At 36.5% G+C, this 15,651-nt stretch overlaps 1 protein-coding gene across 1 annotated transcript in view; it reads right to left on the bottom strand.

Annotated features, from left to right (window-relative positions):
• LOC115857188 (bifunctional heparan sulfate N-deacetylase/N-sulfotransferase 4) overlaps positions 1–15,651 on the bottom strand; it is a 287,117-nt gene that overhangs the window by 13,513 nt on the left and 257,953 nt on the right. Inside the window, exons 10-13 of the mRNA XM_030863980.2 lie at positions 12,072–12,246; positions 6,445–6,615; positions 5,406–5,515; positions 1,630–1,732 (exon numbers count right to left, since the gene is read on the bottom strand). Of these exons, the coding sequence (XP_030719840.2) occupies positions 1,630–1,732; positions 5,406–5,515; positions 6,445–6,615; positions 12,072–12,246 (559 nt within the window). The remainder of the gene's footprint in view (positions 1–1,629; positions 1,733–5,405; positions 5,516–6,444; positions 6,616–12,071; positions 12,247–15,651) is intronic.

Below are 15,651 nucleotides of genomic sequence, written 5' to 3'. Positions count from 1 at the left end.
TTCCCATATTAGGGAAGTTTTCAACTATAATCTCTTCAAATATTTTCTCAGTCCCTTTCTTTTTCTCTTCTTCTTCTGGAACCCCTATAATTCGAATGTTGGTGCATTTAATGTTGTCTCAGAGGTCTCTGAGACTGTCCTCAGTTCTTTTCATTCTTTTTTCTTTATTCTGCTCTGCAGTAGTTATTTCCACTATTTTATCTTGCAGGTCACTTATCCGTTCTTCTGACTCAGTTATTCTGCTATTGATTCCTTCTAGTGTAGTTTTCATTTCGGTTATTGTATTGTTCATCTCTGTTTGTTTGTTCTTTAATTCTTCTAGGTCTTTGTTAAACATTTCTTGCATCTTCTTGATCTTTGCCTCCATTCTTTTTCTGAGGTCCTGGATCATCTTCACTATCATTATTCTGAATTCTTTTTCTGAAAGGTTGCCTATCTCCACTTCATGTAGTTGTTTTTCTGTGGTTTTATCTTGTTCCTTCATCTGGTACATAGCCCTCTGCCTTTTCATCTTGTCTATCTTTCTGTGAATGTGGTTTTTGTTCCACAGGCTGCAGGATTGTAGTTCTTCTTGCTTCTGCTGTGTGCCCTCTGGTGCAAAAGGTTGGAACTTTAATGTTATCCCCTCACCATGGGGTAAGGGAGAGGGGCTGGAGGTTGAATCAATCACCATTTGTCAGTGATTTAATCAATCATGTCACTGTAATGAAACTTCCATAGAAACCCAAAAAGGATGGGGTTTGGAGAGTTTCTGGGTTGATGAACATGTAGAGAGACTAGAGAAATCAGAAAAGGCATGGAACCTCCACACCCTTACCCCATATCTTGGCCTATGCACCTCATATATCTGCACCTCATATATCTGCACCTCATATATCTGATATATCTCATATATCTATTTCTGAGTTATATCCATTTGTAATAAAACAGTGATCCAATAAGGAAAATGTTTCTCTGAGTTTTGGGAGCCACTCTAGCATATTCATCAGAACCAAGGAGGGGGGTTTTGGAACGTCCAATCTATAGCCAGTGGTTCAAGATGGAGGTGATAACCTGGACTTGGGACTTGAGGTGAAAACCTGAACAGGGAGGGACTCTTGTAGGATGTGGCCCTTAGCCTGTGGGATCTGTTACTATCTTTGGGAAGACAGTGTCAGAATTGTGTTGAGTTGTGGGACACCCAGCTGGTGTCTGAGCCTTGCTTGGTGATGTGGAAGAACCTCTCCACCATATGTTGTAATTGGTGATCAGAGCAGTTCACTCTCCTTTGCTTAACTCAGTACCAGGCATTGTATACGTGCTGGATATATGTATTTAATATGTAATAATAATGCTTATATATTTTATCCGAAATCACTTGTTTAGTAGATAATTTATTTAAGTACACATTTGGAAAGGAATTACTGTTCAGTAAGTATTTATGTTTGAATTGCATCCCAGCACACAATTTCTACAGATATCTATCTATCAGTCATCTATCTCTGTTGGTCTATTTATTTTCCAAATATATAAAACTATTGATAGCAACGAAAAAGCAGAAAAAGGAATCAAATATATTGTCTGCTAGCTTTGAAATAGTTGTATGCGCAGGGTTCTACCAGTGTATTTCAAAGATGAGGAAAATATTACCTCTGGATCCATGGGTGGATACTTTCGACCTTTGCTTTTTCCAAGGCATTTGGTCTTTCCTCCTTCCAGTAGTTGACACCAAAAGCCCTTTTGGGGATCAAAACTACAAAAGATCAAATATATAAATGATAATAAAAATATAATGATTATAAGTTATACACAGATTTCTTTGACATCATTAAGTGGTATATAGTAAGGTGACTGTAATGAAAATATACTTCTTTTTTTTAACATCTTTATTGGAGTATAATTGCTTTACAATGGTGTGTTAGTTTCTGCTTTATAACAAAGTGAATCAGCTATACATATACATATATCCCCATATATCCTCCCTCTTACATCTCCCTCCCTCCCACTCTCCCAAACCCACCCCTGATCTCCCTGTGCTATGTGGCTGCTTCCCACTAGCTAGCTATCTTACATTTGGTAGTGTATATATGTCCATGCCACTCTCTCACTTTGTCCCAGCTTACCATTCCCCTGCCCCATGTCCTCAAGTCCATTCTCTAGTAGGTCTGCATCTTTATTCCCGTCTTACCCCTAGGTTCTTTATGACCACTTTTTTTTTCTTTTTAGATTCCATATATATGTATTAGCATATGGTATTTGTTTTTCTCTTTCTGACCTACTTCACTCTGTATGACAGACTCTAGGTCCATCCACCTCACTACAAATAACTCAATTTCATTTCTTTTTATGGCTGAGTAATATTCCATTGTATATATGTGCCACATCTTCTTTATCCATTCATCTGTTGATGGACACTTACTTTGCTTCCATGTATATAAACCTGAATTAAAGCTTCTAAGAAAACTGCTATATTTTTTTAACAGTTCAATATGTTTATACTTTTCAAGGAGGAAATTAAAAGGGTAAAGATATAATTCACTATATTTTTCCAGAGAACTTGAGACACAGATTATACAAATGGTGAATGTAAGATTAGACAAATTTTCATTTCTTTTGTTGAAGGCAGATGATCCTATTGGTTAATTCAGACCTGATACTCTTAAAGAAAATTCTAATGTTGTTTTGCTCCCATGGCTGCAAAAAGTTACAAAAGAATGTGTGGCCTAATTATTTGGTTTAAACTCAGATATATAAGAATTTTTGTTTAGGACTAACAAGGTAGGAAAAATGAAAGAATAAACCAAATAGGAAGGGAAGTTTTAAATTTACTGCTATGGGACTTGCTGCATGCATAAAACATCGAAAAGGTTTGCATTTTTGTTGCTCAGCAGATGTTTTAGAAAGATGGAGCATAATTGAGTAGGACGTAAAGTTAATTAGTTGCAGAATATTTTGTTGCCCTGGGCCCATTCCTATAATACCGGTGCACCTGCAATTTGCTTCTGCACATATGTGAACTCATTTAGGGGGAGAGGGAATTTTTCTTTACAGTTTCCTGCCCAATCTATTATTAGAGACCTGATCCTTGCAGTCCAGGTTGTCCTAGTACTTGTTATCAATTAAAATTAAATACATCACTGGTTAAATGGATAAAAGGAAGACAGAGTCATTTCCAACCTGGACTTTTCAATCTGCTCCTTGCCTATCATAGGACTTCCTCTAGTTTTCATTAATTTCCCAGGAGGAAAAACAATTCTGCATGCTGTGCAAAATGAAATGGGGAAGGCAGCATGACAGTGCCCCTAAACAGCATTTTCTGCCTCAGGATGAGAATATTTAACTGCATTAAGGTAAAATACAGCTCTGGCAACCAAGCCAAGATATTTATACACACTAAGAGCATCTCCTTTGCTCTCCGGTGTACAGAGGTCTCAGGACGGGCTGCTGTCTCTCCTTGCTCTCCAAACAGCTGTTGTGAGGCAGAGCTTAATACAACCTGAGGAAGGAGAGCCATCCAGAATATTGAAAGTCATTCTTTTAGATAGGGTTGCCATACCCTTGAATCCACATTACTTTGCTGCCTTGGTTTCATTTACTGCATTGACAATGTTCTAGACCCGAAGTCTAACAATGGGCATTTATTCTTGCTAAGTTATATCAATTCCTTGTTTTATGGTTTGGTTTCAGTAGGCATGAAATTGTGAAATTAAGATGCAAAGCCTTTCTCAAATAACTGTGAGACAACTTTGAGGAGATGAATTTGTTGCCTTACAAGTTCTTTTATTACACTGAACATCACTATAGTTATTAATTTTTGTGATGTGTGAGATGTATTCAAAACCATATATTCTGTACTTGTTTGTAATCTCTTCTTTAAAAGTATGATTTTACAGGCTTTTTGAACCATAAGGAACTATTTGTAGTAAACAGGACAGAACCATTCCCTAAACTACTGCAGGCAGGCAGGGGAAGACATGCTGACATCAATAAGTATTTATGTAAACGTATTCTGGAAGCTTTGTCTACTTAATCAACAGGGGCCATGCCTTGTGTTGTTATTTCCATGTGTAGGTAGAAACTTCATTAGACTTGTTTTAGTGGATAAGGAACAACCCAATCTTATTGCTTCTTTTCCTGTCCTTCCATTACCCTCTCTAATTGTCTAATTGCTGATTCTAATCTGCTGCGAACTGGGAAATTATATAATCAAGCTTGTCAAAATTTTGCCTAAAACTTAATAGGCTGTATATCAGGCCTTTGTGAGGGCATCAAGTACATGCCCTTTTAAATATATATTTTGACTGCTTGGAGCTTTTGTTTTTGTTTGTTATTTTGCTTCTTTACACTTTTTTTTCCATTTTCAGTCACCCAAGTACATGATTTTATTTTCCCAAGGTGACTGCAAGAATATCCCCCCCTCCCACATTCTCTTCTGCAGAACGCCCTTGCCCCTCCTCATCAAGAGGTGGAGGCTCCTTTCCCTCCCCTTGGATTTGCACTGGCTCTAGTGACTTGGTTGCAATCAATAGAATATGGCGTAAGTGATGCTATGTGACTTGCAAGGCTAGGTCAGAGAAGGCCTTGAACCACATTCCCTCGATATACCACCCCCTCTCAGAACACAAAGCCACCACACTGTGAGAAAGTCACACAGAGGTCTTGTCCCTTTGAGCTCAGCTTCGAGCTATCCCAGTCCAAGAGCCAAAGGTGTGAGTAAAGAAGCTTCCAGAAGACTCCAGTCTCCAGCCATTCAAGTCATACCTAGATATTCATGTCTTCCCAAATATGGGCCCAAGTATATATTTTGAGCAGAGACAAGCTGTCCTGGCTGTGTCCTGTCTAAATTCCCAGCCCACAGGCTCCATGAGCATAATAAAATGGCTACGGTTACATGCCGGTAGGTTCTGGGCGGTCAGCTGTGCAATAATAACTACAACATTACACATGATTATATTTGGTTATACACAATTTAAAAAATACAGAGTAAAACATGAATGTATCCCTTTCCCAATTCTGCCCAAAACACTACTCACTTTCACAGAGCTAAAGGAGGCCATCAATATTTTATTTCTAACCTGTAAATTACTTGGGGAAAGAGATCATCTTTTCCACCTTTGTAACCTCAATTCCTAGACGCTTTCTGCGTAGAGCAGGCATGTAGAAAGTTTACTTAAACAAATTTATACTGGGAAAAAGCTCACAAAAAGGGGAATTTGTGATACATAAAATGCTTATAAGGTGAAGTGTTCCTGGTATTCAAAAGGGAGACACTACATGAATAATGAGGACATTCCTTTGACTGCTTTTGAGTAGCATAATGATATATAAATTCATACCTAGTATTAATGATGCTATATACACACCTACCAGTGATAATTTATGATGGCAAATAATGGAAATGAAATCAACCATGAGAATAGACTCACGTTAGTGCTTCAGAGTAATTATAATGAGGTGTAACTCCCAGAAACTTCTGGACTTCGTCCATCACAGTAACTGGGTCAGATCTCAGCTGCTGTCCATCAATAATTAGCAACTGTAGAGTCAAAAATAGTCACTTTATGAAGAACAAAATTAAATTAAATAGACCAAGCTGCCTCCCTTAACCTGGTATGATGTTAATCAATTAGATCAGTGTGAAAAGGAAGAAAATATGCACTACTTAGCATACATGTTAATGTTTACTATTCTTGTGTCCTTCCAAATAAACAGCAAATTTTGCCAAAGGCATTTTTTATAACCCTTAACTAACTTGATTGTAAATCATAAACACCGACACTCTCTTGATTTAGTAGTTCAGTAGAAACGCGATTTTCCATCTGCTCTGTAATACAGATAATTATCCAACCTATGAAATTCCATGAGTTAACCTTGGAGCCAATGGCTTGGAAATATAATGGGCACACAGATGAAAATTACCCATCTATTCTCCTTACAAACCACAACAGAGAACTCAGGTTTTAGTTGTGACCTGACTGGAATGAAGAAGATAAAGGATGTGGACGCTTTCCGCAAATCCTTATTTCCTGTTCTATCCCAAGTTCCTGGAGCTGTTACAACACTTTCCATTTTGACAGTCTAATCCATAACCTCCTTCTTTCCTTATAAGATTCCCACAGGACAGATGACACATGGGTATCTGCACATGGTGTTCCATAAAGGTTCTAACTGGCTGCTCCTCTACTGGTTATTGCCTGTGAAGCACCTGATGCCTCCTGTGTGAGGCCCTACCACTTTGAGACCAGCTACTATCCAAAAGAAGATCCCCAGAATGTGTTTCACAGCCACTTAACATTGTAGTACTACCATTGACATTAAAAATGTAAAAATCCACATTTCTTCCTTAGGTATGGTCATCTCTGATAATAAATTGCTATCTGTGGCAATGTTAATTTATATTTTCTGTTTGTCAGTGCAACACTATGAGGATATAATAAACAGAAGAAATTCAGTTCAGGACATTACCTGAGAAGTAGCAAAGTAAGTTAGCCATCTTTCTATGTGGACTGCATACCATCCAGGTAATAGGCATCTTCTCTGCAAAGTTTTCAGGTCAGATGGGGCCCAATGTGCTGTTGTGATAACTTCATAGAAATTAAACCTCAGGGCAGCTGGATCTTCATGTGATCTTTGGTGCTTTAATAAGAAAGTCAATTGTAAAATTAATTTTCTTTATGCCTGCATAGGTATGTGTGCATGTATGTGTTTGATGTGTGGATATATGTGTGTGTCATGTGTCTTTTATTCCAAAAAGAGTAACTAAAAATAATTAATTGACTTTAGAATGAAAAATAAGGTGAAAAGTGCACACTATATTGAAGGCTAGGCATTGGCATATTGTTTATATAGAGTATAAGCCTTCCATATATATCAAGTAGCATTCAGATAAGCCTGTGGTTGTCTTCATGTCTAAAACGTTTAGGTGTAAGACAAGAGACAGAGTACAAGGATTTTCTCCATGGGTCTGATTATAAGTGAAAAGATGTCAGGGACCAGACAGATCAAGCCTGATGAAAAGAGATTTTGATTGGCAGGAGTAGGCTTACATATTACTGTGCTCTTGTTTCATTACAGCCACTCCTGAGGGTTCCGACAATTCCCCAATATCCCTATGTGGCAGGTGCTATGGGTACAGAGAAGGCAGATGTTTATTCATGCTTGTTCAGGTGTCATATTTATGTTGATGTTGCCCAAGGCACTTTGCTTTTACCCTCCCAAGGGTTTCCACCTAACTCTGCTAATTCCTAAATACCAATTCACTACTGCTTTTCAGTACCAAATTCTCTGAATCTTTCACATCCTACCATCATTGGTCAAGCTCAAGAGCCTCACACAAATCAATACAATTTTATAAGCATTTATTAAGATCCTTCCCAGAACAATAACCTGCAATAGATTCTAGAGATAAAAAGCTATAGGTAAGACAAAATTGCTGTCTTCAAAGAAATCAAAATCTGGTATGGAAAACAACAGATTAACAGATTGTGATAAAGTCATATATTTGACTAGAGATATAAGTTATTTGCTGTGATAGCCAGACCAATAAGTGATTAGTTCTGAATGAAAGATGAAGGGATCTTTTTTAATGGTTGCTGCTTTTGAGCTAAAGTGTAGTGAGAAAGATTTTAATAAGCAGAAAAAAATAAATGTGGAAACTAAGAGAACTTTAAAGTAAATTTGAGTGAGGATGTATGAGGTGTGTGGGAATGGATGAATTGATTTTGCAAGATATCTAAAAGTGAACTTAAAGAAAATTTACTACAGGATAAGGATGGAAGTATATTAGAGCCTGATAGAATTATGTAATAGCAGCCCTTATATATGTTAGAAATAAAAATTGCTAAGAAAGTAAAGATGATTAAGTGGTAAATGGTTAAAGTGTAACTAGTGAGTGGTGGGTTGGTAGAAATAATAATACTTTTGAAGCCTTCTCGTAATTGCATACTTATTGACCTTATTTGTAAATGCATTATGCTACATACATAGAGACTACATAGTACATTTAATTAATACAAGGTGTAGAAACAGGGTAACTTGAGTGAAGAAATATAAACATACTATGTGCACGTTAATACAGTAATGCGAACATTTCTACTTTGCACAGTGATAATATGGAATTGTACTTAATCTGCTCTATATTGACTTATACCAGTTTAGCACCAACTTTTTTTTTATATTTATGCAACTAAAAAGATTAGTGTAAAAATATGACCAGAAGTCACACAGAATTGGAAAAAATAGCACTATAGGTTCTCTGTGAGGCCCATTATAAAAATGTGGGGTAGAAATTATAGTGGCAGGTGACATTTGTAGGACTTTCTGAATTATACCTGCTGAGCTTCAAATTTATGGTACTTACTGAATAGACAGGACTGGGTAATAATGCAACGTAAGTAATAGGTTGCATTATTTTGAAATGTACAGCAGGATGGGGACCCTACTCTTAGCAATATAGCAATAAAAAGTATTATCAGAAAAAATTATTCATTTCAAATGTGTATGTTCAAAGAATTTACTTGAAGAAGCAGGCATAGATTCTCTCTTTTTAAAAAAAAATAGTTGAATCCATGTGGAAAAAAAAAAGAGATTCATATAAGCTGCTCTAAGTAGTGACCATTTTTTCTGCCAGGAAAATGTGCAATATTTTTCCCCAAGTGTTCACATTCAAAATGTTTCATTAAGGCTTAATAACTCAATATTTTTGGCACGATTGAAAAAAATAAGTAAGTTTATCTTGCTTTGCAATATGAATTTTGTTATAGTGAGAAAGACACATTTTTGTATATTAGGGAGTCATTGACTCATGGATTCTAACAATAATTTCTGCATTTTGCTCCCAAAACAAGTGTTCCACTTGAATTCCTAACCACTGGCAATCTCAGTTTGCAGTGTCACGTTTTCCTGTCCATCATTATTTGTTCTTAGCGATATGTTTATTGAAGAAATTTTGAAAAGTCAAGAAAAAGAATAAAGGAAAAAGAAAAATTACTTGTTATTTTACAATGCTATTAAATTTTTTCTTTTAATCTACTTTATTTTGACATTAATGTATGCACTCATATCATTGGGATTTTAGTACATATAGATTATTACCACCTTAAATTCAAGGTCATCAGCTTTAATTAGGCTTTCATTGCAATGGGCAATTTTACATTTCTCTGGTCAACTTTACCTCACCCCTGTAGCAAGATTTCATACCCCCTTTTTTCTCTCCTCAAACCACTGCCTCCCAAATTTCCCCCCTCTTTTCATTAGATTAACTTGTTCTCAACTTTTTAAAGGAAAAAGAGACCATCATAGTCACTTTAATTTCTCTATCCCAGACCTTCAAATTTACCAGCAAGTACATTTATACCCTTTTCTATCCCTTAAGTTTCAATGCAGGGGTTCTTAATAACTCCCGCTGATAGAATTCAGAGGATCTATGAACTTGAATCTTCAAAAAAGTGTCTCTTTATTTTTAGTAACTTCTAAATAAAATTTGGTATGTACTGTACTTGTGATCTTACCACCAATAAAAATCAGTTCTTTTTAATCACATTACAGGTCTTTTAGATATATCAAATGTTTATACTCACCGCTATTTCAAAATTACAGTAGTATTAGCCCCATCATTAGATATTTCCATTTAATGATTTAGTAAATATTTGTTACTGATTTTAAATTACTTTTAATTTAAAATCAGTAAATTTAAATTTGTTTTTAAACAAATTTGATTTTAAATTTGTTACTGATTTTAATTACTTTTCTATATAGTTGTTTCCTTTGTAATACTATGTATTTTAATGCTTTAAAAATATATTTCTGAAATGGGGAACATGGACTCCACCCTACTGCCGGAAGGGTCCCAGCACAAGAAAAGTGAAGAACTCTGGAAATGGAGTGCTTCCCTCCCATCTAAGCTATTTCCTGTAGCCACCCTTCAGATCTCTCAGGATCCTCCCAGGGCTGATTCCCCATTTTCTCTTGGGGGACCTTTAACATCCTTCTTCCTTTGAAAACTTTTCATTATTATTCAAATCACCACCACTATAAACACATCTTCCTTGATCCGCTGTGTCTTGTTTGCTAAAAGTTTCACTTCCCTCCATGTCTTTCAACTGAATGAAAACGGTTTAGCCCTTATTTTGCCTAATTGTCTAATTTCTTAGCAGCTGTTTGACATTGCTGTAACCTCCTTCATTTGGTAGTACTCCTTTCTTGGTATCTGCTGGAACTTTTTATTACTCCTCTGGCTGTTTTCTCTCTGGCTGCTTCATTCTGTTCTCTACTTTTCTTCTCTGAACCTTCTCCTTAGGCGATTTCACCATTTCTGTGGCTTTTTGCCTCTGATTCACAAATTTCTGTCTCCTGCTCAGACCCTTCCCCACAGTGCCAGCCACCTTTATTGCTGCTTCTGGTGTGACAGTGATGCCATAACCTCATGATTTCCATCTGTGTCACATCTTTAGCCTTCCCCCACCCCTGCACAACACCTGTATCCTTCTTCAGTGCTTCTTTTTCACGGGAATATATGGTTATCATCCAGTTGCCCAGACTGGAAATTTGATTTATCTTTGACACTGTTTTCTCTCCAGGCTCTGTTGATTTTAATCCCTATCTCTTGACACTTTATCCTTCATTTCATTTCTACTTACTATCTTTGTCCTTGCTACTGCCATTTCACAGCAGGACTATTGCAATAGCCTCTACTTGACTTCTCTGAGTGGTTACTTCTTCCACTCCAATCCATTCTTCAAGTAGCAGATAGTATCATGTTTTCTAAAAGGAATTCTGGTAGTTACACACTGGTTTAACATTTTAAAAAGGCTTTCGATGGCTCAAGGAATGGCGGCCACTTGGTTCTCCCACTTGGCTTCTAGCCCCCATCTGCCTCTCAGACTCATCTCCCACAGGTCTCCACCTCAGGTTTTGCTCTCTAACCACATGAACCCTTTCTTTTAGTTCTTTAGCTGTGCTGTGGTTCTTTGCACCCAGGGGACTACACATACTTTCCCTCTGCCCCACTCTCCCTCTACTCTCACTCAGTTAAACCTACTCGTCCATCAGTTTTAAGTCTAAAGTTGACTTCTCTAGAGAGTGTTCTCATAGCACCTCCCATACTTCCTCACAGAGCATTCAAAATTTCTAATTATATACCTTTTTGCTTATTTGATTAATATCTATCCACACATTAGAATGAACACTATGTTTTAATTATCATTCTATGGATTAAAACCATCATGAAATGCTGAAGATACTCCATTTCGGTGTGACACAATTCTATATTGTTGGATATTTACTTTTCCTTTTGTTATTATGATTAGTACCTCGATGAACAAAAAAGGGATACATATTTTTAATCCTTTTGAGGTTTTCTTATGATTGATTCCAGAAGAGGAATCACAGCACAAAAGTCCCTTTACAAACCTTTTGATAACTGTCATCAAATTAGTTTTCAGAAAATATCTCCATATATATCCTTCTATTGGAAAGTTCTAGTACTTTTATCAACACATCCTTGTCAACAGAGAGAACAAGCATGACAATTTTTGCCAAGATGATATTTTAAAAAGTACCATTTTGATTTATATTTTGTTGATCCCTAATTTTTCATGTAAATTATTGTGCGGTTGGATTTGTGTGTGTGTATGTAAATTGTTTATCTATGCCTTTTGCTTGTCTGCTCATTTTTTTACTCAAATATTTATTTAGTTAGTTATTTTTACCAGTTTGCAGGAACTTTTTGTTTTGTTTTTACAAATTAAAGAAACTAAGCCATTTAACATGTATTGCTAAAGATTCTCTACTTAGATAGTAATTTTAATTTTGTTAATTGTGACTGACCAACATTTTACATGTTTATATGGTTCAATCTATTAATTCCTTGATGTGTGATTTTCTTCTGTTATGTTTATGCTTGAAACTCCTTGCCCAAATTGATATCAATTAGATCTTATCAATAGTTCTTATTTCTCATAATTTTTTTTGTTTGTTTAGCTCTTTTAACATTTGACTGTTCAATACATCTGGACTTTACTTTGTTAATTCACCATTGCTTACATTCAAGCTATGACCAAATGCTTTTAATGGTATTTTTCACTGCTTCATACCTGGTACCAAGAGTATGCCCTGTCTGAGGGGTCAATGAGGATGGTGATGATCTTGGCTTTGGGGACCAGAGATGCAGCTCGTTTGGGAGCTTCTTCTGAATGGAAGTAATTAGCACTCTTTTCAAATAGAAAGTCACTTGTAATGTTGGATGGAGTAGGGAAAAATTCCATATACCTGAAGGCAGAGAAAGACAATTAATTAATTTGAGGTCTAATTGATTTCCTGCCATACTATGGATAAGAAATAATTTAAATATTTGACATCCATTTATATCAATTTCTAATTATTGGTGTTATAATAGTCAAAATAGAGACTATTGTGTACACTTTGAATGTAAAAACAATCCCAGGTAGTATTGTTCTAATGGACTAGTTAGGGCAGGGGAAAGAGTGAGATGAAATAGGTAGGTTGTTAAAGAACAGAGGGAAAATCCTTTACATTTGGGTTGATGTTCTGTGCTATCGAAAACCAAAACCAGAAAAATTAGGTTTATCCTTGGCAAACAGCAAATTACACCATATTGCCTAGTAAATATTTTAAATTACTTCATATCTTAGTTAAGAATTTTTCAGACTCTGGGAGGGCTCAGGCCAAGGAGTACTTCCCAGAACTTTTGCCGCCAGTGTCCTTGTCCCCGCAGTGAGCCACAGCCACCCCTGCCTCTGCAGGAGACCCTCCAACACTAGCAGCCATGTGGCTGACAGGGTCCTAGTGCTCCGACCGAGTGTCAGGACTGAGCCACTGAGGTGGGAGAGCCGAGTTCAGGACATTGGTCCACCAGAGACCTCCCGGCCCCACGTAATATCAAACAGTGAAAACTTTCCCAGAGATCTCCATCTCAACCCTAAGACCCACCTCCACTCAATGACCAGCAAGCTCCAGAGCTGGACACTCTATGCCAAACAACTAGCAAGACAGGAACACAACCCCACCCATTAGCAGAGAAGCTGCCTAAAATCATAAGTTCACAGACACACCAGGTGCATCTGAAAACACATCACCGGATGTGGTCCTCCCCACTAGAAAGACAAGATCCAGCCTCATCCACCAGAACACAGGCACTAGTCCCCTCCACCAGGAAGCCTACACAAACCACTGAACCAACCTTACCAACTGGGGGAAGACACCAAAAACAACAGGAACTATGAACATGCAGCCTGCAAAAAGGAGACCCCAAACACAGAAAGTTAAGCAAAATGAGGAGACAGAAAAACACACAGTAGATGAAGGAGCAAGGTAAAAACCCACCAGACCAAACAAATGAAGAGGAAATAGTATATCTGAAAAAGAATTCAGAGTAATGATAGTAAAGATATCCAAAATCTTGGAAATAGAATGGAGAAAATACAAGAAACGTTTAGAAGGAACTAGAAGAAATAAAGAGCAAACAAACAATGATGAACAACACAATAAATGAAATTAAAAATTCTCTATAAGGAATCAATAGCAGAATAACTGAGGCAGAAGAAAGTATAAGTGACCTGGAAGATAAAATAGTTGAAATAACTACCGCAGAGAAGAATAAAGAAAAAAGAATGAAAAGAATTGAGGACAGTCTCAGAGACCTCTGGGACAACATTAAATACACCAACATTCGAATTATAGGGGTCTCAGAACAAGAAGAGGTAAAAAAAGGGACTGAGAAAATGTTTGAAAACTTCCCAAATATGGGAAAGGAAATAGTCAAGTCCAGGAAGCAGAGAGTCCCATACAGGATAAATCCAAGGAGAAACACACCAAGACACATATTAATCAAACTATCAAAAATTAAATGCAAAGAAAAAGTATTAAAAGCCACAGTGAAAAGCAACAAATAACAAAAAAAGGAATCCCCATAAGGTTAACAGCTGATCTTTCAGCAGAAACTCTGCAAGCCAGAAGGGAGTGGCAGGACATATTTAAAGTGATGAAAGGGAAAACCTACAATCAAGATTACTCTACCCAGCAAGGATCTCAATCAGACTTGATGGAGAAATTAAAACCTTTACAGACAAGCAAAAGTTAAGAGAATTCAGCACCACCAAACCAACTTTACAACAAATGCTGAAGGAACTTCTCTAGGCAGGAAACACAAGAGAAGGAAAAGACCTACAATAACAGACCCAAAACAATTAAGAAAATGGTAATAGGTACATACATACCGATAACTACCTTAAAAGTGAATGGATTAAGTGCTCCAACCAAAAGACACAGACTGGCTAAATGGATACAAAAACAAGACCGGTATATATGCTGTCTACAGTAGATCCACTTCAGATCTAGGGACAAACACAGACAGAAAGTGAGGGGATGGAAAAAGATATTCCATGCCAACAGAAGTCAAAAGAAAGCTGGAGTAGCAATTCTCATATCAGACAAAATAGACTTTAAAATAAAAACTATTACAAGAGACAAAGAAGGACACTACATAATGATCAAGAGATCAATCCAAGAAGAATATATAATAATTGTAAATATTTATGCACCCAACATAGGAGCACCTCAATACATAAGGCAAATGCCAACAGCCATAAAAGGTGAAATCGACAGTAACACAATAAATGTAGGGGACTTTTAACACCTCACTTTCACCAATGGACAGATCATCCCAAATGAAAATAAATGAGGAAACACAAGCTTTTAAATGATACATTAAACAAGATGGACTTAATTGATATTTATAGGACATTCCATCCCCAAACACTTTCTTCTCTAGTGCACATAGAACATTCTCCAGGATAGATAATATCTTGGGTCACAAGAAAATTGAAATCGTATCAAGTATCTTTTCCCACCACAACGTTATGAGAATAGATATCAATTACAGGAAGAAATCTGCAAAAAATACAAACACATGGAGGCTAAACAATACACTACTAAATAACCAAGAGATCACTGAAGAAATCAAAGAGGAAATCAAAAAAATACCTAGAAACAAATGACAATGAAAACACAACAACTCAAAACATATGGGATGCAGCAAAAGCAGGTCTAAGAGGGAAGTTTATAGCAGTACAGTCCATTTCAGGAAACAGGAAACATCTCAAATAAACAACCTAACCTTACATCTAAAGCAATTAGAGAAAGAAGAACAAAGAAACCCAAAGTTAGCAGAAGGAGAGAAAGCATAAATATCAGATCAGAAATAAATGAAAAAGAAATGAAGGAAATGATAGCAAAGATCAATAAAATTAAAAGCTGGTTCTTTGAGAAGATAAACAAAATTGATAAACCATTAGCCAGACTCATCAAGAAAAAAAGTGAGAAGATTCAACTCAATAGAATTAGAAATGAAAAAGGAAAAGTAACAACTTACACTCCAGAAATACAAGGATCATGAGAGATTACTACAAGCAACTATATACCAATAAAATGGACAACCGCGAAGAAATGGACAAATCCTTAGAAAAACACAACCTTCCGAAACTGAACCAGGAAGAAATAGAAAATATAAACAGACCAATCATAAGCACTGAAATTGAAACTGTGATTAAAAATCTTCCAGCAGACAAAAGTCTAGGACCAGATGGCTTCACAGGCGAATTCTATCAAACATTTAGAGAAGAGCTAACACCTATCTTTCTCAAACTCTTCCAAAAT

Source organism: Globicephala melas, chromosome 5 (genome assembly GCF_963455315.2).
Source record: "Globicephala melas chromosome 5, mGloMel1.2, whole genome shotgun sequence".
NCBI classification, from domain to species: domain Eukaryota; kingdom Metazoa; phylum Chordata; class Mammalia; order Artiodactyla; family Delphinidae; genus Globicephala; species Globicephala melas.
The sequence above is the reverse complement of the archived record's forward strand: the minus strand, read 5'-3'. Positions and strand labels throughout refer to the sequence as shown.